The 23,336-nt window shown below is 37.1% G+C and overlaps 1 protein-coding gene across 1 annotated transcript in view; it reads right to left on the reverse strand.

The window, feature by feature from the left end:
• The window catches only part of LOC107578462 (autism susceptibility gene 2 protein-like), a 91,314-nt gene extending 71,643 nt beyond the window's left edge, over window positions 1–19,671 (reverse strand). Inside the window, exons 1-2 of the mRNA XM_016264419.1 lie at window positions 19,383–19,671; window positions 16,896–17,580 (exon numbers count right to left, since the gene is read on the reverse strand). Coding sequence (XP_016119905.1) covers window positions 16,896–17,153 — 258 coding nt within the window. The 5' untranslated portion in view covers window positions 17,154–17,580; window positions 19,383–19,671. The remainder of the gene's footprint in view (window positions 1–16,895; window positions 17,581–19,382) is intronic.
• Window positions 19,672–23,336: the final 3,665 nt, after the last annotated feature.

Consider the following 23,336-nt stretch of genomic DNA (forward strand, 5'->3'; position numbering starts at 1 on the left):
AAGGCTTCCTCATTACTCTCCCACCAAGCACAAACTCACTAGGCCTCTAAACTGCTCCTCATGCATAATTCAGCAGCCACAAATATGGCATTTGGGCAGGATGGCTGTTATGCATCGAACAGCAAGGGTCGGGTACAAACAGGAGGCTAAATGCAAAAAGCTAATTCAGAAATGAGTCAGAGAAAACAGATCCAGAAACGGCAGCTAACATATTCACAGCAGTTATTTTGGTGGAAAAGAAGCTCCAGTGAGACCTTCCCCAAGTAAGAGCTTGGCTAGATTAGCATTTTTTGAAGGAAATGCCAGTTTAAGTCATTAAAAGATTTTCAAACTTGCACTCAGTAATTCTGTCCTTATTTAATTCATGTACATTTAGACTACATGAGATGAAGACTACATTATCAGTAGCCCAATCAAAGCTGTTTTATTTTAAACACACTCTAAAAAATAAGGGTTCTTCATTGGCATTGAAGATTCCATGAAGAAGCCTTTGCACAAAAGGGTCTTTATAGTAGAAAAAGGTTATTTAGATTATTACAATCAGAAAAAAAAAATTTCTTTAAGAACTGTTCACTGAAAGGTTCCTTAGGGAACCTAAAATGGTTCCTCTATGACATCACTGCGAAAAACCCCTTTTGGAACCTTTATTTTTAAGAGTATAGAGTACATCACCAAGTTCACATGACCAGCTGAATACTACTGACCTCAGTCTATTTTTTCAGACACTTTCGCTCAAGGACTAGGCTAGAATCATAATGGTCAACTACAAAAGTGCATTTCTACAATGCCATGTACAATGTGCAAATGAACTACGACTACATTATCAGTAGCCCAATCAAAGCGGTTTTATTTTAAACACACTCTAAAAAATAAGGGTTCTTCATTGGCATTGAAGATTCCATGAAGAAGCCTTTGCACAAAAGGGTCTTTATAGTAGAAAAAGGTTATTTAGATTATTACAATCAGAAAAAAAAAAATTCTTTTTAAGAACTGTTCACTGAAAGGTTCCTTAGGGAACCTAAAATGGTTCCTCTATGACATCACTGCGAAAAACCCCTTTTGGAACCTTTATTTTTAAGAGTATAGAGTACATCACCAAGTTCACATGACCAGCTGAATACTACTGACCTCAGTCTATTTTTTCAGACACTTTCGCTCAAGGACTAGGCTAGAATCATAATGGTCAACTACAAAAGTGCATTTCTACAATGCCATGTACAATGTGCAAATGAACTACCAGAGCCCTGTCTGTGAATACATGCCCTTGTATTGTCCTACTGTGTCTGCAGACATCGGCTGGACCCACACTTGACCCCAAACACTTCCGCTGACCAGCAAGCTGTTCCACACACACCAAATCAGTCACTTCAGGATAAACAGAAGAGACCTGGAATGGAACAACACATTCTCCTCACGCTCCCAACAGCCTCAACCTAAACAATTACTTGGCATGTGTATGAGTTCACTTAGCATTTACAGGCTAAAGTCTGGTTATGAAAGTAGGAGGTGGAGAGATATTAAGTCCTTGGCCACAAATTCTTCTCATAATCTGAATTCACTTTAGACTGAAATGTGTTTACACTTAGCAAAGTGAACAATGCACCAATAGGTTTAGTTTCTTATGGAATTTAAGTTTATGGATTTGAACAAACCCCTAATCGTAAGTATTAAACTTCAGCATGTAACTCACCCTGCACCATAAGCACAGCCAAACCAAAAGACTGCAAATGTAAATTTAACGTCTGAGCTCCTTGATCACAATCAAGCATTGTCCCAGTCAATGCAGCCAACACAAACAGAAAATAAATACAATCTGGGTCTATACACCTAAATCTGCAATGTAAGGTACATTAAAATGATACATTCTGGGATATCTATTATAATTATTTATTAGAGGCAGGTGAACAATACTTTTTAATAAAATGTTCACAAACCAGTTCATCTGTTTTTTTCCTGAAGACTTTTATGAATTCAGACACTCTGACACACACTGAAATGAGATTCATGGTTTAACACCACTTTGAGGAACACAAACTCTGTGGTCGGAAGATCTTGATGAATGCCTACAGGATATGAAATCAAGCCAAACGGCGTCCCTGCATATGGCATGTAGGGGGGAAAAACAGCTATATCCCGGCCAACAACAACATACAATCCAAAAGAAGGAAATTCAAATGTGGGACATTTATTCTACAAAACAGGGTGCCATTTGTGTCCCTCATATAAATCACTGTAAAACTTACTTTTATAATTACTTTATAAATTAATAGCTAATGTCTGCAACTTTTACTGTTACATCAGACATATCGAAACAACAAAAATAATTTTTTGTGTTTTTTTATTACTTTTCATCTGAGATTTTTTTACAAGCCTTTTATGACATGCCATACTTTTCACCAACGTTGCTGTACTAGCAAATAAACACATTTTGAAAACAAAATGTGCAAATAAAAGCAATCATTTTGTCATTAATCTATATTTATATTTTAGATTGTTGTTAATGTATTCTTTAAAATCAAGGTGCAGGCAGTGAAATGGCAATGGAATTAGGGAATATGCTAGACACTGCAAACGATGTGAGTGCAACAGTCAAACACATCCATTTAATGTGTTTACATAGAAAAATTATGTAATGTAGTGCAATGGAATGAAAAAAAAAACATGTTCTGTTCAAATTGCCCCAAATATTTTCTCTTTTTAAAGCAATAAGCAAGTCCATAAACAAAATGAAATGACATTAGTGAACTCTTCAAGGACAAGTCAGTCTCTCATTTTTGAGTCACTTTTTAGTTTGTTTTAGGTTTGTCACTAAGGGACGATTTTAAAATGTCAACCTTGTTATCATGATTTTGTACAGTAAAGAACTGATCACTGAAATGTCTGCATAAATATCAGTATTAAATTCTACTTAAAGTCTTTCTATTATTTACTTTAAAAAATCACCTTATCAAACTGTCTTATGGGTGCCTGTTTCATAGAATGACCCACTAGAAGTTCATTTAAGCCTTTAGGAGGAGAGAAAGGTGTTCTGCTCACCTCCACTTGTCCCGTCTCGACCTGACTTTGTCTCACACAAAGAAAGATCAAGTTGCTTCTGGGTGTGTGCGTGTGAAGCAGAGTTAGAAACGTGTGAGTGGAAGCTCTGACACCATCTCCAACACGAAGCTGCTTTGGAAATGCAATAAGATTGCTTGCAGCCAGGTGTTGGCAGGTGGAGAGCCAGAAGTTTCAACTTCATCAAGGTCTCTGCGAGCCTTTAACCTCTCACGACCCTGCTGTCGACAACCAAAGAAAAGAACAAGAAAATGTACAGAGGGCTGTACTCAGCAGTTGCTCCTCACTGATGCCATTTTCAATTCAGCTTTTGCAAACATTTGTCTTTTTTTCCCTATTCCTTCACACGAGAGAATAGAGATAATGAATGAGTGGTGTCCCACCAGATACTGACTCACAGACATGCCAGATGTATTATTATAAACCTACTCGGGCATGCCAGTTGTATTTGAATAAAAATTGAATTTGCCTAAGCATTAACAGTGCGAGTTCGAGCAGCATATCTTCTCTTTGCAGACTAGCGTTTTTACAGCTACACTTAAAGCATATGGGACAGACTTCGGGCTACACTTAACACTGCTATTTGATACATTATTTACATCTACACAAAAACAGAGAACTCAGTTTATGCTCTCTGAGAGTGTCTCTGCTAAGGCAAGTATTACTAGTACAACAATTCGTTTTGGAAGAAAGGATTACTAACATTAAAGAAATAGTTTCGTGTTCAGTATACAAGTTAAGGTGCGGTCACATTTACCATTGTTCAACAAATTTTGCTTGCAAAATCCATTCTTCTCAATAGGAATCTGTGCAATCGTGAGTTTAAAGGGGTCATATGATGCGATTTCAAGTTTTCCTTTCTCTTTGGAGTGTTACAAGCTGATTGTGCATAGATAAGATCCCTGAAGTTGCAAAGACTAAAGTCTCAAAACCAAAGAGATATTCTTTATCAAAGTTAAGACTCTGCCACGCCCCCCTAAAACGGCTCGTTCTAACACGCCCCCACATATCTACCTCACTATGTGTAAATATTAGCATAATGCCACCCAAATGTTCACGCAAAGACAGAAGGCGTGGTTTCAGTAACCGCAGTTAGTTTTGAAGCAGCCATGTCAGGGAGACGCTGTGTGTTTCTGGGCGAAAGCAAAAGCACTTTATTTGGCCTTCCGAAAGTAGATGCATTTAGGAATCTTTAAGATTACTTACAACAGAACAGCAATGCATTTTATAAACGACAATTTCGTGAACCTAGGAGAGGAGGTAATTCTGACTTTGCTATGACAAGCTGGCACTTCTGAATCAGCTACTGTTTTGTTATTAGTTTAAGTATTTGCTATTGACTGTTCACATGCGGAGTTTTGCGCATCGTGTGTGTGGGTGTGTGTGTGTGTGTGTGTGTGTGTGCGTGAGCGAGCGAGCGCGAGAGAGAGAGAGAGAGAGGGGGGGTCACTTCACAGTGGAGTTAGCTGTCTTAACCGTGGCTTGTGTACTGTAAACACATACCAGCTTCATCACTGTGTCTGTTACGCGACTGTTCCCCTTTCGGGCTCTGGCTTTACATTTATTTTGAAAGATGAAGCTCGCGATTATGGTAAGGGGCGTTACATTTCCGACGAGTGCTTGCGGTGTTTGGCCAATCACAATGCACTGGTTCAGCTGGCCAATCAGAGCAGACTGCGCTTGTCGGAAGGAGGGACTTTGTAGAAAACGAAGCGTTTGAGAGAGGCGGGGCATAGAGGACCTACAATAATGTACAGTATTTGAAAAATAATGTGTTTTTTGAACATTAAAGCATGTCAACATATTCTGTTACACCAAATACACAAAATAATGATCTTTAAAAAAGCATCATATGACCCCTTTAACATAGGGGCAGAAAAGTTCCCCATGCAGATTTCATTTCAAATTGTGCAAATTCTGTTGACCAACAGAAAGCCTCTTAGTTTGAAAGTGACTTCTGTGTGAGCAGAGATTCATGCAAAGCTATAGACAATGGACCTTTATTGACCACATAATTTTGCCAAAATTTCACTAATGTGACCGCACCTTTGACATTTGTGGCATAACGTCTCTCTTTAAACAAATCTGGTTTACACTGAGGCACTTACAATTAAAGTGAAACTGAGAAATCAAAATTCGCTTGATATTTTGACATATAAGAGGCAATTGTACTATAAAAACATCCTGTAAGTTTCAGACCTCAAAACTTTCTCGTTAGTTTAAAAACAGCTTATATTTTAAGTCAATCTGCCAAAATGACAGGTTGGAATGTGCCACTTTATGATGTAATAGTGTGGCTAAACTCCGCCTCCACAGAAGATCAACACCTGCTGCTACATCACTGCCTGTTAAGCTCCGCCCACCGATTCTCACACGTAGTGTAAATAACGAGAATAAATAAATAATTGAGAGAGGTAAACGCAGGTCTACACAGAAATCAAACGATAAAGATGGCTCTGAAGACAACAAGATGCTGTGCAGTGCTAAGTTGTGGGAAAAAACAGACTTTGCATTGCCTTCCTTCTGATCCCAACATTAGGAAAGAGTGGATTTTTTTTTGTATGAAGTTCCAGATCGCATCAGTAAGAACTTGGTCTTTGTTCACCTCATTTTTATCGCAGATTTGTTTACAAACAAAGCACAATTCGACGCAGGATTTTCAGAAAGATTGAAACTAAAAGACGATGCTGTGGCGACTGTATTGGATCTGACAGTAATGTCACACCACACAAGAGTGAGTAAATGTTTTTATCACGTGATCACTATTGCTTTGTCTGTTATTACAGATCGTTTGATGTGAACTGAGTATTTATGCGTTTTTAACCTAAATCACAGCAGCGTCCATCTGTGAAGGATGTAGGACAATCATATCAGTGGTGGGCGTTTACTTCTGAGTCTACAATCCGCCACGCCTATTCAAACAGAGCGTTCCAATGAGGGGGATCAAAACAGGACAGAAAATATTACTTCTAAATTATGATGTTTTTTGATGTAAAAATCTTGATAACATCATAAATGGCCCTCAAAGAACAGTACAAAATAATAAAACCGTTCATGAACCCTTTAAAATACTGTATCAATAGTACAGCCACAAGACAAACAATTTGTGTCTTAGCATGATTTTAGGGTGGGAAAAAAATGCTTACTAACCTTTTCTGTGTAAATTTATATCCAATTTCACAACTTTTTCACCATGAAAACACAACCATAAAACTCAAAAATGATTTAGAGCTTTACAGCACAAATAGCATGTTTTAACAGAATAATACATTGCTTTGATAACATTTTAAGTTTCACATTTCTACTTGTAAATCCTCAAAAAATCGGCTCCATTTCCTACCATTTTGTGCTTTACTGTAACCTTGATTTCTACTTTTGTTAAAGGGCCGTGAAACATAAAAGATTTTAACAGAGGTGTTTGTGTTGCACATCATAGAAGACAATGTTAACATTCGTTATTTTAGTTATAGGAGAAAATTTGATTATTTTGATTATTTTATTTCTTTGTGCTATTTTTGACTTCTGGGTTTAAAAACTACATGTCGAAGTCAAAGGCTGTAATGTGGCAAATACCATAGTACTATGACGCGTCGGTGTCTCTAATTATTCATGAGACTGTGTGTCCTTATCCTATGAGAAGATGCTTCCCTTAATTACTCACAACAGCACGTGTTGATTTACTATAACATACCCTTCAAACTGTTAGAACACGAACAGTAAGTGAGAGACACGTTCATAGATTGAAAGTGAGGTTTTTTTTTTGGAAGAGACTGAGACTGCATTTCATAAATTATCTTGTTTGTCTCCCCTCTTCCCCTCCACTCCACTGTTTACCACACCCACTTTAGCAGCATTGTTCAAAACTGTGGTGGAGAACTAACTGGTGCTCGAACAGGGGGTTTCATGACCCTTTAAAGAAATAAAATGTGGTATTCAACCATATGCCACAAATGGTATGAGGTTAACTCAAATTAAACTTCCTTTGAGCCTTAGACTTCAGTATAAAGTGATCCTGTGTCAGAAACATGGAAGAAAATGTTGGGTAAATTCCAGTGAGTGAGTTTCCTTTCTCAGAAGCATAGGTTTTTAACAATAACTACAGCAGTCAGTGAGACAAATTTGTTCTCAACGCTTAATTTAGGAAGGTCATTGGTGTAAAGAACATCTAGAAACAGAAAAGAAAACTGTCAAACCTTGATCAGGAGGAAAAACCAGGCAGAGATCCACAGTTGCCTATCAAAAATCTCTCACTTTACCAATCTATTAAAACTGTAAACTGAGGTTGTGTATGATTGCCTCAATCTCTGAGTGCTGACTAACCATGAATGGCGTATGCCCACCTGAGACCATTGCGGAACATGGGAAATTACAAGATGTCCTCCATTCACAAAACAAATTACATTTTCCCATTACAACATGTTTGCAGACTCAACTTAGCATGGAAATAATATTTTTGTAGTTTTGAATGCAATATCACACACATACAGTAGGTGAATACAGAGACCAAATACTCATTAAACTCGTCTACGTGGACCCATACACACCATTTAATTTCAAAACTGTTAACATCTTAACCGTTTTTGTCGTTTTTAATTAAAAGCTACGAAGGCATCAGGTGCATATCAGTGAACAGATGTTTGGAGGGAATGCTGACTCTCTTTCTCTCACACCACACACACTGCACACTATCCCCTCTGCACACCCTCACAGGGTCATTAATGATATTCTTGCCACACCATTTAAACATGAGAGCAAACATTTACTGTGGTTAACAGCCCTCCTGCAACAACCTGGCTATAACCACAGCTGTTGCTTAAAGTGTGTGTGTGTGTGTGTGTGTGTGTGTGTGTCAAGGCACCTGGATATGACCACAAAATGATGATTTACATATGTTTGTCTGTATGTACGAATCAATATTCAGCTGTTGCACGACACTTGCGCCAGCACAGAATTCAAGCTCTTACAACAATTAACCTTCGTCACACCTGTATTGTCGCACCTTTTAACCAATTACCTGTCACAACCAAGCACATCTTTGTTTTTCGTTTCTCCTTTAACAAGTACACTGTTATTTTCCTTTCAAAATGCCTCTAAAGATAGAATAAATGTCAGGTCATGGCTAATATTGTAAGTGATTGGATGATTGTTTTTAATGGAGCCAAAATGAGACAAAACATGTTCAAACAACGCAGCTAATTAATGAGCTATTTTGAGCGATTTTAATCAAGCAGTAAGCTGACAAATCCTGCTGGGCAAAGATTATTCAGTATTGATGTTAGCTTGATATTTAGTTTAACTGTAGACACCTGTGCATTAGTTTTAGACAATATATTGAGTTTTGGGTCTACAAACACATCCATCTTAAAATTTGATAGTTTTTCACACCAGCATCATGTGGTGGTGACTTGATTCAAAATTTGAAGTCTATACTACCTCCAAATTATATGTATACACTCTTAAAAATAAAGGTGCTTCACAATGCCATAGAAGAACCTTTTTGTCTAAATGGTTCCATAAAGAACCTTTAACATCTGAAGAACCTTTCTGTTTCACAAAAGGTTCTTTGTGGTGAAAGAAGGTTCTTCAGATTATAAAAAGGTAAGAAAGAGATGGTTCTTTAAAGAACCTTTGACTGAATGATTCTTTGTGGAACCAAAACTGGTTCTTCTATGGCATCGCTTGAAGAACTTTTTGAAGCACCTTTATTTTTAAGAGTGTACTATATATTGTAAATAATAGAGATTAAAAGTGTGCATCCATTTGCACTATTTGGGAAATGTGTAAGTTGAAAAGTAAAGTTAACAACCAATAATTTAATTCAAATTCAATAATTAATCATTAGGTTAGAGAGATAGCTGATTGCCAATGCTTATATACACTTGCAGTACACAAAGCTACAATCTTAAAACATGATAGTAATACTATAAAGTAATACTACACCTAGCCACCTAAATTTTTTTTTTTTAGCCACCTAATTTTTAACATAAAGGCTTGTGCACACTGGGACGATTATCGCACGCGATTATCGCCGACGTTTAACACTAGGGCTGTGTATCACCAGCAAAGTTACGATACGATACATATCACGATGCACTGAATTTCACCTCAGAAGAATTTAGTAAAACAGCTGTTTATTAAACACTGCATACTATAGTGCCAATTCTAACTATTGGCAGAGCAGGCAGTTGACCTCTGCATTATGAAGGGCCTCCATAACTGTACCACAGTACAATATAGGTAATAGCATATGTTTCATGTTTACATTGGGCACTCCCCAACAGGTACAATATTCAGATTTTTTGCATCTTGTTTTTAAGCCAAATACCCTCCATATACTATTTCCACAAAGTCACATTGCTGGTAGGTTATCATTGCACAAATTAACACACTCTCTACGTTTAAAAAAAAAAATTAGAAGAGTTCTAAACTAATCAGCTGTCTTCTGTATCTAACGCACACACACGCTCAGTTACTCACACAGATCACGTTGCGGCCTCACTCAGACAATCAGGAACAAAACGGTGGTAATTCATATATACACAGCCCCCCCTCTCTCTCTCTCTCCCTCATAAATGAACACTTGATGAATTACACTTTTCTGAGAATAGAATATTGAAGTGGAGATCGCTAAACTGCAAGCTAAAACTAAAACCGGTGTTTTCAGAAAGCAAGCGCTTTTAAACTGGTTTAAACACAGTGGAGAGTGCGCTTGCACATGGTTGCCAGGTTGACAAAGATAAGTAGCACATTGAGCAGATATTTCCTTATTGCGCAAGTGTGAAGCTCTGTTTTGGGGATTACGTCTCTTTAGATCAGGCTACCCAGTTGTGTTCCTCTGCGGCCAGATTAAACCTTGTTATAGCCTACTGTATATATTATGCTCTATTCATTATTTTTTAGAAACCTCGCACTTTTCTGCTCAATTTTAAACGTTGTTCTTGTATTCAAATTAAGCGCGGCCCACTGCTGCACACGTGCCACAATATCGATACAGGGCCAGCTGTATCGATACTCGTATCGTCAAATCTCTGTGATGATACATCGTCGTATCGATGTATCGAACACAGCACTATTTAACACCTCAGAACTAAACAGAGGGCGCCAATGTGAGTGTGCACACCGGCGCGCAAAACGGCAGGCGTAAAAGCGTCATATTAAAAAAAACCGCCTCGGGCTTGGTTTTTTGGTTTGACGCGCCATGTTAAAAAATGGCCGACCAATGAGATTGGCGCTTTTGTTCACGTGCCTGGAGCTGCTGAAGTTACAGTAAAACACGACTTGGTGGCGCTCAAGCACAAAATGGTATTGCCGAGCACACAATTGATACCTAACAACGAAGAGGAACTAATTAGACGAAAAAGAAGCATCGAGGCAAGATGAATGCAGAGCTGCTGGACTCATTGGTGTCTGAACATAAAGAGCTTTATGACAAACGCAACAGCAAAGTCCTACAAAAATCTCGATAAGAGAGAGAATTGCAGATCAATGGAGAGGAATTGCAGAGCAAATAGGATTCGATGTGTATCGGGGTATTTCTGTTTTTCATTAAGCGCCATCTAATGTCAGGGAGTGAATTTGCATGTTCACTCGGCTCATCGCCATTGAAAATTGCTTGGGTATGAACACACAAGACGCGTCGAAAAATGCTGGCGATAAGCGCGTGCGATAATCGTCCCGGTGTGCACGAGGCTTAAGAGTGGGTTCAGCCATTTGTAACTTGAATGTGCAAGGCGTCTGGCGTACAAAAACAGTCCATTGCTGCTTGAAATTGCAAACCAGTTTTTATCACATTATTTAAATTAAGTTTCGTAATCATGAACACATTGGTTTGTAGTGCAAATAGTTTTAAAGTTAACTGCACTTTGTTATTCTATAAGTTTTGCACATTCACAGGAAATGTCTTATCCATTGCAAAATATGGTAGATAGATACTAACACATAAAACAATATACTTATCATCAGCAGCACAGTATAAAAAAGAGACAGCCTTAACTCCACATTTAGCTGAACCTGAATTGCTCTCAGCATGTTTTGTATCTTAAATGATTCACTCTTTTTGCCTAGTAGCTTCAACTGCAATCCCATACCATGCATTAACAATCCAACAACAGCAAAAGTATTGCTACACATTTATGATCCAAAACTTGATCCAAAAGGAACACGATTTAAGTAGGAGTCTAAAGGAATGTAAAAGTGTAACTACAATATGATCCATCGGCTGCATTTAGCATGCCTTGGAGTATATTTGATGTGTCAGTCATGGCTCCTACAGCACTGTATTAACGCATATCACATATCTTATTGTGACAGTTTCAAATGAGGTCTAAATGAATATCAACTGTCACTGCCATGAGTAGATATAAGCACTGTTAGGAAGGAAATTATTTGATGGCTTAAAGTAACATTTGTCATGCAAGAAAATATTCAGAGCATGCCTCGAACAAAATTACCAGTGATTTTCAGTACTAAACATTTATTTTACAAGTCATGTTCTTTCTTTATTCCGAAATAATTATTGACAGATTTTGCATGTGTGTGTGTTTTTAACTAGGTACACGTGCAACGTCAATACATTCAGTGCAACAATATCCTTCTCAATGAAAAGTGTAATCAATTCCTTACCCTTTCTCTATCTGTCTCTCTCTCTCACTCCATCTTTCGATTTGTCTGCTTAATAGCAAAGAGACATCTAGATCTCAGAAAATCTATAGCCTGTCTCATAATTCTGCCAAGAAGACACTTCTGGCATAGCACATTTGACTCGATTACATCACAATAGACAAAATAAACACTTCACTCGTTTCCTTATAAATACCAGACAATTTACACGCACACTGTCAGAGAGAAGTATTTATTTAAAGCTGAATTTGTCATTTTTGGGATGTCAACACACTTTCTGCTATCCCAGCTTAATTTGTAGAGACAACTACGAGTAAGAAATTTGGAGATATATTTATCTGATTATTTATACACTTCAGCTTAATGGAACATTCTAGGTTCAAGTTAAGCTCAATCAACAACACTTTTCTTTGAAGGAAAAATCTAGGTTAAATAAGTGGGGCAGTTTTGTATTATTTTAAAATATTTAGGCCTACACATTCAATAGAACAGCCAGGAGACATAAACAATATGTACGTTATGATTTTAGTGTAAAAATAAATGATCATGACAACGTAACCATTAAAACCCTAAGACCAATGAATCATTGATAAAAAACGAATAAAATTCAATTTAAATGGAAGAATTGATGTAAGTTTTCATTTAAAAACAAAAAAATTAAAAGCTTTTTTTTTTTTGCTTCTAAGTCCAACAAAGTAATGAACCACATTTACTTCCATTGTAAGTGCCCCGCTGAAATCTTTTTAAAGAAAACAATAATGAAGTTCGTTTATAATGCATTGAACATTTGAAAATAACTATAAATAAACTATAATCAAATGCTGCATTTTTTTTCAGATAGATGCAGAGGTAACCTTTGTAAATGGTCTACAGCAAAAGAGTTGTAAAAATTCTGAAAATCTTTTAGAGCTCATAATTTGTTTAAAAAATACAACATATTACACATTAATGAATAAATCAGTATATATAAAATTATTTAATTTACAAGCATCATGTTTGTGATTTTTTTTATTCATGTAAGCTATAGCTTCTGACCTTTAAATCAAAACATACTCGTGATTAATGAAGTTCGTTTATAATGCATTGAACATTTGAAAATAACTATAAATAAACTATAATCAAATGCTGCATTTTTTTTCAGATAGATGCAGTGGTAACCTTTGTAAATGGTCTACAGCAAAAGAGTTGTAAAAATTCTGAAAATCTTTTAGAGCTCATAATTTGTTTAAAAAATACAACATATTACACATTAATGAATAAATCAGTATATATAAAAATTTTTAATTTAAGCGTCATGTTTGTGATTTTTTTTTTCATGTAAACTATACCTTCTGACCTTTAAATCAAAACATACTCATGATTTTATGGCATCAATTACTGCTTTATAAACAGTCTAAATATTATTTGTGTATTTTGCTTTTATTTTATTAGAAGTAGGCCAACAGCGCCCCCTACGGAATTAAAACTCCTTACTGATCGGGCATTAGGACCTGGGTGAGGCTGCCGCTGCACATGCTATTACTGTTTACTAGAGCTGCACGATAAATCACATGCGATATTTAATGCGCAAAACCACATTCATATTCGAGCGATTTTTGCGCAGCTCGTCAGTGAACAACGGCTCTGTGTATTTAATGCTGCTCAATGTGAAAGCACGCACGTGATGGAGATTTACCGCTGATTACAGAACCAGCTTTCTGACAAGATGCGCATTAAATATCGAATGCGATTTATCGTGCAGCCCTACTGTTTACTCTATCATACACCGAGCGCATCATTCTGTATGTGAATTCTCAGTTTAAATGTAGCGATCCAAAACAGTGAATCCAATCATCATTCAGGCAAAACTTCTTCAAGAATGAGCCACACTGCTGATGTGATCTAATCTCACTGTTGACTTGACATGAGCTAATCGCTAGCACACCCTGAGCACATGTGAGTTAATGTACTCCTCTTATCAGAAAGACATATCGCTGTAATTTTTCATATCAGGCCGATGCCGATATTTCCATTTAAAGCCATTATCGGTTGATTCTGATATAATATCGTGCATCCCTAACTGCTACATTTATGGGCCAAAATCACAACAGCAAACAATCAGTCCAAAATGGATATAGATTCATGTGAAAAAAATAAATGCAATAAAATTGGAGCTGTGGCATAGTGATTTGTGCTGATGTGTTTTACTCTATCATACACCGAACGCATCATTCTGTATGTGAATTCTCAGTTTAAATGTAGCGATCCAAAACAGTGAATCCAATCATCATTCAGGCAAAACTTCTTCAAGAATGAGCCACACTGCTGATGTGATCTAATCTCACTGTTGACTTGACATGAGCTAATCGCTAGCACACCCTGAGCACATGTGAGTTAATGCACTCCTCTTATCAGAAAGACATATCGCTGTAATTTTTCATATCAGGCCGATGCCGATATTTCCATTTAAAGCCATTATCGGTTGATTCTGATATAATATCGTGCATCCCTAACTGCTACATTTATGGGCCAAAATCACAACAGCAAACAATCAGTCCAAAATGGATATAGATTCATGTGAAAAAAATAAATGCAATAAAATTGGAGCTGTGGCATAGTGATTTGTGCTGATGTGTTTACCTCTGGTGTTTATGCAGAAAATGCGATTCCAGCTTTTGTTATTTCCCCATCTAGTTTCATTATCTTCCTCATTATTTCCAAACCTTTTAAAAATAATGGCAAAAAAAACACAACACAACTAAAACAAAACAAAACACCACAACAAACTAAACTAAAACACAAAACTACAAACAAAACAAAACAAAAAACACAACTAAAACTAAACAAGAAACACAACTAAAACAAAAGCTGCAACAAACAGTAATAATACTCTTTTTTATGATTACAGCATTATAATAGTAATTTATTAAAAGACTTTATGTTATAGAATAGGCCAACATACTGTACGTTTGATTTGTCTAGTTCCACTGGCTCATTAAGTCCCATGATCATCTCAGCTGCATGAATGAGAATGAAGCTGATCGTTGACATGCAGGATCTAGACTAGGATCTCCTGCTCTGTGAGGTTCTAAATGAAGCAAAACGACAGAGCATGAAGAGGATGGCTATGAGTCACAGATCCCAGAACAGTAAAGAATGAATCGGTGAATTGGATGTCACCCCTGGAGAACTGCGCCTGCGGTTCACAGCGCTAGCGTGACAGCGTAAGCTGCTGACGGGCTCCTTTCACAGATTACTGTAGTGAACATGCAACACAATGCAACAGCATCTGTAGGGGATGTGAGGGTAAAGCGTGCAAAGCTTCGTCGTGTCACACTGTTGGGCTTTTAACAGCAAGAGCGACGCTGAAAGTCAGGATGGCACTCTACAGATGTCCTGTCAAGACTGACAAATGAAACAATGGTGAAGGCCAATGCTGCTGACAAGTGCTCCTGGGAAGCACCTACGATATGACACATCAAAGTCAGAAACACAATATGGAAGTAACAGTGAAAGACGGCAAAAAAAAAAAAACTAAATTGTGAATACACCTGCATGCCCAATCTTTTTTATTTATATATTTAGTTTAGTTTTTATTTACAAAATATGATTAATTAAAAAATTAAATGATAACATTGAAATATTGAAAAACATTTCTATAGAAGTTAGGGCTGTGTATTGGCAAGAATCTGGCGATACGATACATATCACGGTACAGGGGTTGCGATACGATATGTTGCAATACTGTAAGCAAGGCGATATATTGGGATATTTCTTATTTTAGGAATTGGATATATTTTTAGGAAAGCTGTCATAAAGAACACACCACCATTTTGCAAACCTTAGCAATAAATAAATAATTATTTAACCAGAACACAGTGGGATCTGCATTTGCAATAATCAGTCCCTGTAACATTCATCGTTATTGAACCACTTTTTGTGCAGTACGAGTCAAGGGGAAAAAATTCAAGTTAAATGTTAAATGTATAAAATTGTATTTTATAAAAAGAACATATATTTTTTTAGCCCCTGCTTTAAAGGTTCACATTTTAAGTTTACAATTATAACATACAATGTCATAACATTTTGATGTAAAGAATTACATCTGCTTAATATTAATGAAAAATAAAGTGCTTGCAGGATTGCTAAAGAAAGCAAAACAATTTTAAAACAATAAAATAAATACAGATGTTAAACATTCTCAAACGATATTCCGTTTTTGAGAATCGATACAGTATCGCCAAACAAAATATCGCGATACTCATGTGCATCGATATTTTCTTATACCCCTAATAGAAGTACAGTTAAACTTTAAACTTAGATCAGCTGAAATTATTCTTTCTACTGCAGGTATTATTTTTCTTTTCTTTTTTTCATCACAAAATGATACAAGGCTTTGTTCAAGTTGTGTGTTTAAGTTGTTTTTTAAATTAATGAAGCTTTTCAGCAGAATTATCTTTCTTACCAAAATTCTGTGACTAAAATCTAAATACATGATGGAAATCTGTAACCTGAACATCTACAGTAGTTACATTATGCCATAATGATCATCCATCTTCAGCTTCACCAGATGACATGAACATCTTCAGCAGCTACATTATGACATAATTTCTACATATGATGATTTCTGTATATTTATATTAGACTCTTAGTATTCAGGCATCAAACTCAATCTAAAACAACTTTGTTAATCTCTCAAAACAGCATCTTAAAGAAGTACAACATCACAGCGGACATCCACAGTTGTGGCTGTCTCCCAAATGGCACACTAGACAGACACTCAAATGTCTAGCGCATCAATTTTACATGGTTATTGTCTCATCCAATATCAGAGTCCGATCCCCCTTTTATTCTTCTACATTTTCTTTTCTTTTTCTTTTTTCAATAAAATAAGTGCATCATCCGGGTATATGAAGTGCACTTCATGTTGGAATTTTAAGTATGAATGTATACTACAAAAGCAATCAAGCTAATTTGGACACACTTTACATCTTTGGCAGGAAAATGACTTAAAAAGCCACATCTACTTGAATCACAAACACACTCACTGAGGAACAACAGAAAATTCAATACTGTGCAAAACAGACCCAGGCAATTAGAGTCCAGAAAGAAGCAGTCTACAGACAATAATAAACCAGTCATTATGCCGCCACTGAGCTTTTCACAGCCAAACCAAACAAGCACTTCCAAAAAACAGCAGTTAAAAACACATTCAAGCAAAGGCTGCAGTACAAGTCTCTTACCTCAAGAGCTTCCAGCGTCATAAATCCCGATATTGAGAATCCGTCAATGATGTCCTCCTCAGCAGAGGTAGACTCCTTTCTCTTCCTCCTCGGTGGCCTGGGTCGTGAGGAAGAGGAGGGGTTGGTGCGGTCTTCCTTCTCTGAATCCGAGGAGAATCGAAGCATGGAGCCGCGGACATGGTTATTCCTGATCCCGTTAGACACGCGCTCCCGGTCTCGCACCGACCGAGACTTCCGCTTTTTCTGTGGCCCATCCATTTCACCAGACGACACACCCAACCGAACACTTCCTGTTTGGAGGCTCTTGGCCCGTGCTCAGAGGTGGATGCAGAACGATTCCCAACAAACACCTGTAATGGAAAGCTCAAAAACTGTACTCCAGTGAGAGATGTGCAATTATCCAAATTCCAAAACCAGCTGATGTCATGCGACTTTGCTTGGAGTGCAATACGCACATGAGATTCCAGAAGGATAAATGCATATATCCTCAAGCACAGAAATCCGAAATCGAATCCTGTTAAGGGTTGCCAAGCTGGAAAGTATCCAAACGTCCAAATTCAGCCCACGTTTAAGGGAAACAAACTGGCAGATCACTTGAAGCGTCTTCTAACAGAGCTGTAGCAGGTCTCCGCATGGCTGTCCTCATGGACCCAACACTCTGTTTAAGTGCAGACTCCTTCCCATCCTACAAGTCAAAGAGACAGAGATCAGACAATTTTTAAATGTTCTCTCAGAGAGCCTTCCCAGAATCCCCACCCTTAGCTATAAATAGGAATATATCATGCATGCAGGCATATGAATAAAGCGATTTTCACTTAAGATGCCTTCCTTTTGATCTAATTCCACAATGACTACAGTCACTTTCACATTCCATTCTTCCCAGATTTTACAGTTTCTTGAAAGAAAACAAAATTATTCAGAATGTGTTCTTGCAGATTAAATACATCACATAATGAGCCATTTACAGAGCTGGGTCTAGATCTCCAGTATTACATATTCAAGAGCTTATATTTCTCCTCCTGCACACTGTCATTATTCTGAGACTGCTATAACCGGAGACAGGAGGGGGGAAATTATTCATTTTTCTTAACAGAGCTGTGGATCAAGGGAAAAAATGTCATTTTCTCACAGCAAATTTTAGTTCAGCTGATTACACTGACAGAACATTTATGGCTGACTTCCAGTCATCTTCTGTATACAGTTACATCTATGTACTTAACACAAAAACAGCCACAATCATTCTGCACTCTACTGATAATCTCTACTCAGGGCTCCTCTGTTCATTTCTCAATGTCACCAAGCTATAGATAAAACCCTGAAAACCTTCACTACAACTTGCTAAATTTGCCACACTCTGAGTTGTCAAAGAGGTGTTTTATCTGAATAGCAATTACTAACATCAGCTGAAATTATTCATGCTAGGCATTATTTTTCATTAATCTCAAAATAAAACAATGGCATTGCTCAAAATAATAAATAATTCTGTCATTAATTCTGTCAAGTGTGCTTAAGTTTTTAGCAGAATCATCTCCAGTCTGTGACTGAAATTCAAATATATGACAAAAATCTGTGACCTGAACATCTACAATAGCTGCATTATGACATCATGATCATCAATCTTCAAACTCACCAAATGACATGAACATCTTTAGTAGCTACACTATGACATCATAATCTGCTCTCAGCTTCAAACTATATCACACAAACATACACAGCATGTACATTATGACATATCATAATCATCCATCAACTTCACTAAATCACTGACATCATTATCAAGCATCAACTTAACCATCACTAGATGCCATGAACACCTACATTAGGATGACAATCAGCCAAAAATGTAAACTTTACAAGATAGCATGAACATTTACAGTAGCAACAATGACATCATAGTCAATCAGCTTTACCAAATCCACAACTACATTATGACATCATAATCAAGCATCAACTTAATCTGATGACATAAGACATTATATCACAACTAGCCATAATTGTAAGTGTATGTTATCTAGTGAAGTTAATACACTGACATCATAATCAAGCGTTAACGTGAACTTCACAAGATGACATCAGCAGCTACAGTATGACATCATAGACACCCATCAACTTAAACTTCACAAGCCACCAACCTTCACCTGCCTTCAAAATCCACCACTACCAAACCACTGAATATCAGCATTGCAATCTGACTTTTTCGAATACATTATGCATTCCAGAAACATTTTACCAATAGCAATGACCAATGGTCCAGGTGGGCTATTATTACAAAGCCATTTCCAACCACATATCCCTTTTAACCTGATGATGCCCTGTGCTGGCACTCCTGTCACACACGCGCGCGCACGCACACACACCCCAAATATATAAATGGTTTTAATGTATTTACACTCCCTGCCAGTCCTCCCTTCACTCTCGCTGTCTTCCGTGAGTCCTTTTTGTCTCTCTCTCTCTCTCTCTTTCTCTCCGTCAGTAAATCTCACGCACCGTGGCCGGTCCAACCCACAGCAGCAGCAGCAGCGGCAGCAGCGCCTGGCAGTGCCTCCTTCAGCTCTAGATCCACCAAAACACAAAGCCTGCCTTCTCTCCTGCAGGACAAAAGCAGCACATGCAAAGCCTGGCGAGTGGAGGAGGGCCGTCCGAGCGAGTCGTCGGCATTCGGAAAGCGCGCTGCTCTAGAACGGAAAACAAAAGAGAATTTTTCCACAAACAAATAAATCCGGCAAGGAAGCGACACTACTCCTCTCCGCGAGTCCGTGCTTCAGGAACCCGAAGCGAGCGGGGACCGGGCGCATTGATACAGTACTGCCGCAGTGCCGCTTTACAGGCGATCCGCTTCCTCAGCGCATATAGTGCACTGCTCTCTATACAGAAGCCTCGGTTTAATTGCATTAGATATTCCTTTTAGTTACTACATCTTATTAGACACTCTAAATGTACTTTAACATACCATCAGTTTCCATTACACTGCCATCTGCGCTGATTATCAAAATAATGAAAACCATTGTATACTATGGCACTGATTAGGCTACATGATTGATGCTTTCAATGAGGGTGCGAATTAGGGTTTTGACCGCTTCTATTTAAAGGCTTAAACACCACAGAAGTATGTCTTAGGACGTTTTAACTCAGTATTAATTCTAGAGATACCATATAGAACGTTCAATATTGTTTTCAAGCGTTTAAGAGACCACAAAAGTTCGACTGCACAAAAGTATTTTCATTTATTTACCTGACGCGGCAATCATGTATGTCATGTGAGCTTTCCGTTTTCATTCATTAAAAATCTACTTACGGTCATAACGGGGCGCTATATAGTTTTCCTTATTTCTAGAACATCATAAAAAAATATGTTTTGCTTGTTTAAAACAGTTGTATGAAAAGCCATCTTACCTCTCAGCTAATGGCGGCAAAGCAGTTTGAGTTGAGTCAGACGAACCTTAAACTGTATTCTTCCAAAATTATTTACAGAAATTACATTATGATATGAGATTATATGTAAATTATATACAATTCAACATTACTAGAGAAATATTACAACACACTGATGACAAATAATTCAGTACATAGGATTCAATCAATGCAAATAGCCGGACTAACTGGTTTGTCCCACTGTAAAATGTCCTTCAACATACCATTCATTCCCATTTACACTGCCTTTTGCACGGATTATGACAATGCAAACCATTGCATATTGTATTTCTCTGATATGGCTACTTGATTGATGCTTTAAATATGAACTAATTCAATGCATTTGAGTTGATGCTTTTAAAACTTGCAGCATGGAGCCTTCTCTAAATACCAAAACAGTTGCTTCTAGATTTACAGAACACTAAAATGACAAATATCGAATACACTTTGAACACTGAATCACTGCATAGCCAGTCCAAAACAGTTTCTTTACATGCAGACATACTAAAAAATAAAATAATTTGACATAAAGAAAGCTTGCAGCCTATTCGTAGTTTATAAGGCCTATTGTCCCTTTAGGTTCTTCCATCTGTCCAACCACATTGTGTTGATGCAAGCCTCATCAGCACCAATGAATCAGTGGAAACAATCCTGAAATTTACAGCGTCTTAACTCACTGGCTGCTAATTAGACTTAGTAATTGCACAGGCTATTAAATCTTCATTTGGCATTGCATGGGTTTTCAAACAGAACACTGATCCAGCTAAAAAGCAGCGTAAGTTCCTTTTCAACCATGGCATCTGGTACAATTCATATCAAGGTGTTTCATCATAGTATGAAATGCATAAAACAAGTCACCGCATAATCAAACACTTGTTCCCCTTTAACATTTTAGTTTTGTGCATCCTGTATTGCCCTCAGGCTGTGCGTGACTTTCTATGCCTCTAACACACAGCCATTTGGCTATTAGTAACTGCTATTAGGCAAAATGTACAATCAATTAAGCCTTCAAAAACATAATCTACAATTACACATTTAGAATGAGTCAGATGTTGTTTCTTATTCTTTTATACTATGTTTATTGCTCTTGTTATGTAACATGAAGAGGTTTTCCCTTTAGACCAACCCTGGGGTGACCTTACGCACCCCTGCTATCAAACCGCAGTGAAACCAGAGCCTAACTTTACTTATTCAAAATGTTTGTGCAGTCAAGAGAGGCACAGCAGATGAACTGTTGGCAGATGGAGAAAAATGCTATCTGGGAGACAGCAGTTTTGATATGTGATATAGTCTGCTTTCTGCAGGTTTTTTGAAGGTAAGACCTTTTTAAAACCAAGTAAAGGAAATTTAAGGAATAAATTGAAGGGAATGTCAATATGTTATCTAAAAGTAAATGTATGGGGAGTATACAATGAGGTGTACTAGCAACACTTCAAAGTTTGAACAAACAACTTCCTATCTCCATTTTTAATTTAATTTACCCCCCCCAAAAAATGAAGGCTTGAATACCTCAAACACTAGAATATGGAAATAACTTTTACTGAAGTAATTATTTTTGTCTAATTTTTCCAGCTCAAAAACATTCTTAAATCAAGATCAATTTAATTTAGAAGCAAAATGACATAAGATAATACGTTTTCTCAGAAATTAATCAAAATGAAGTCAGTTTAAAATTAAAACAAGAACAAATATGTGCCAATGAGCTCAGAAAAATCTACTTAATTCAAAGGCATATTTGTTGTTGTTGTTTCTCAATTTTATTCAATTTCTCAGAAAACAATACTTAATTTCTTCCTTTTGCATCTCAATATTTGTTTATATTTGTATTGGAAAACAAATATACTGAGGAAGATAATGATTTTTTTGCAATGCATGCAACATTTAATGCTAGGACAACATGAATTTAAGACTTTCTGCTCTTATTTAAGACCTTTTTAAGGCCTTAAATTATGGAAGAGCAAATTAAGACTTTTTAAGACCCGTAGAAACCCTTTTTACAAACACAGTATGAAATTCTCTGTCTACAAGGAGCTATTCAGCTTAGCCTAAGTGATATCATCCACTTGATGTGTTTAATCCATCTCACACTCCCCCCTCATCCCCCACCCCATTTTATGCACCCTGATAGAAAACACAACAATTTATTCACGCCACATTCACGCCTCATTAAAAAGAGCACAATGCAAAGCTTCAAGCAAGTATGACTCTGTAACACTCTCCACTGTGTAAACTGTCAAGCATCAAGATATGGATTTTCAACTAGAGGTCCTGGGAATTTATTCAGCTAATACAGTGTGTTCTAAAGAGTGGGACGATACAATACCGGGCATATTTATATAGCATACAGATCTGTGACTCTACGCTCCTTTGCCTGTGATTAATAGACCAATACACAAGCATAATAATGGCACTGGATCAGGTAAATGTGTGCGAGAAGATAGGAAAAAGAAAGTTCCTTCTTAAAATCACAGCATTCCGCATCTCAATAAAATTGATTTTTAAAGCAACAATTGTCTCAGAGCATAACACGCATTACTTTAATTCATTTTCGTATCAATATTGTCCTCACCCCATCATTAACCAAATGCCTCATTTGCACTTTCATTAGCTATAAAGATTTTTCATTCTTTCTGGCACCTGATTGAGAGTCACTGTAACGATTTGCATGCTGTGTATCCATAGTGTTTTAATCGATGTTGTCTGAAATAACAGAGCAAGCTCTTCTATCTGCTCCCCGGGAGAGAAGGGATGTAACAGCTGTCTCCTTGACACCAGATGGGCGGGACTGATTTTGTCGTCCGTTTGTGAGTTTTTAATTACTCAGTAAAACACTCTAAATAGGCTAATAAAAAAGCAGATGATGAAAGGAAACCATTCTGTTATTTTCAGATATTAATCCATTTCTAATGGTTCAATATTATGATTCCATTAGCATTATAGGATGTGGACAGACATCACTATTTAAACAAAAACAAAACAGGTATATTATTGTATAAAAAGCCATGATTTTACAATATTTTACACTAATTT

The sequence above is a fragment of the Sinocyclocheilus grahami genome, unplaced genomic scaffold (assembly GCF_001515645.1).
Source record: "Sinocyclocheilus grahami isolate Dianchi unplaced genomic scaffold, SAMN03320097.WGS_v1.1 scaffold32.1, whole genome shotgun sequence".
Lineage (NCBI taxonomy): Eukaryota > Metazoa > Chordata > Actinopteri > Cypriniformes > Cyprinidae > Sinocyclocheilus > Sinocyclocheilus grahami.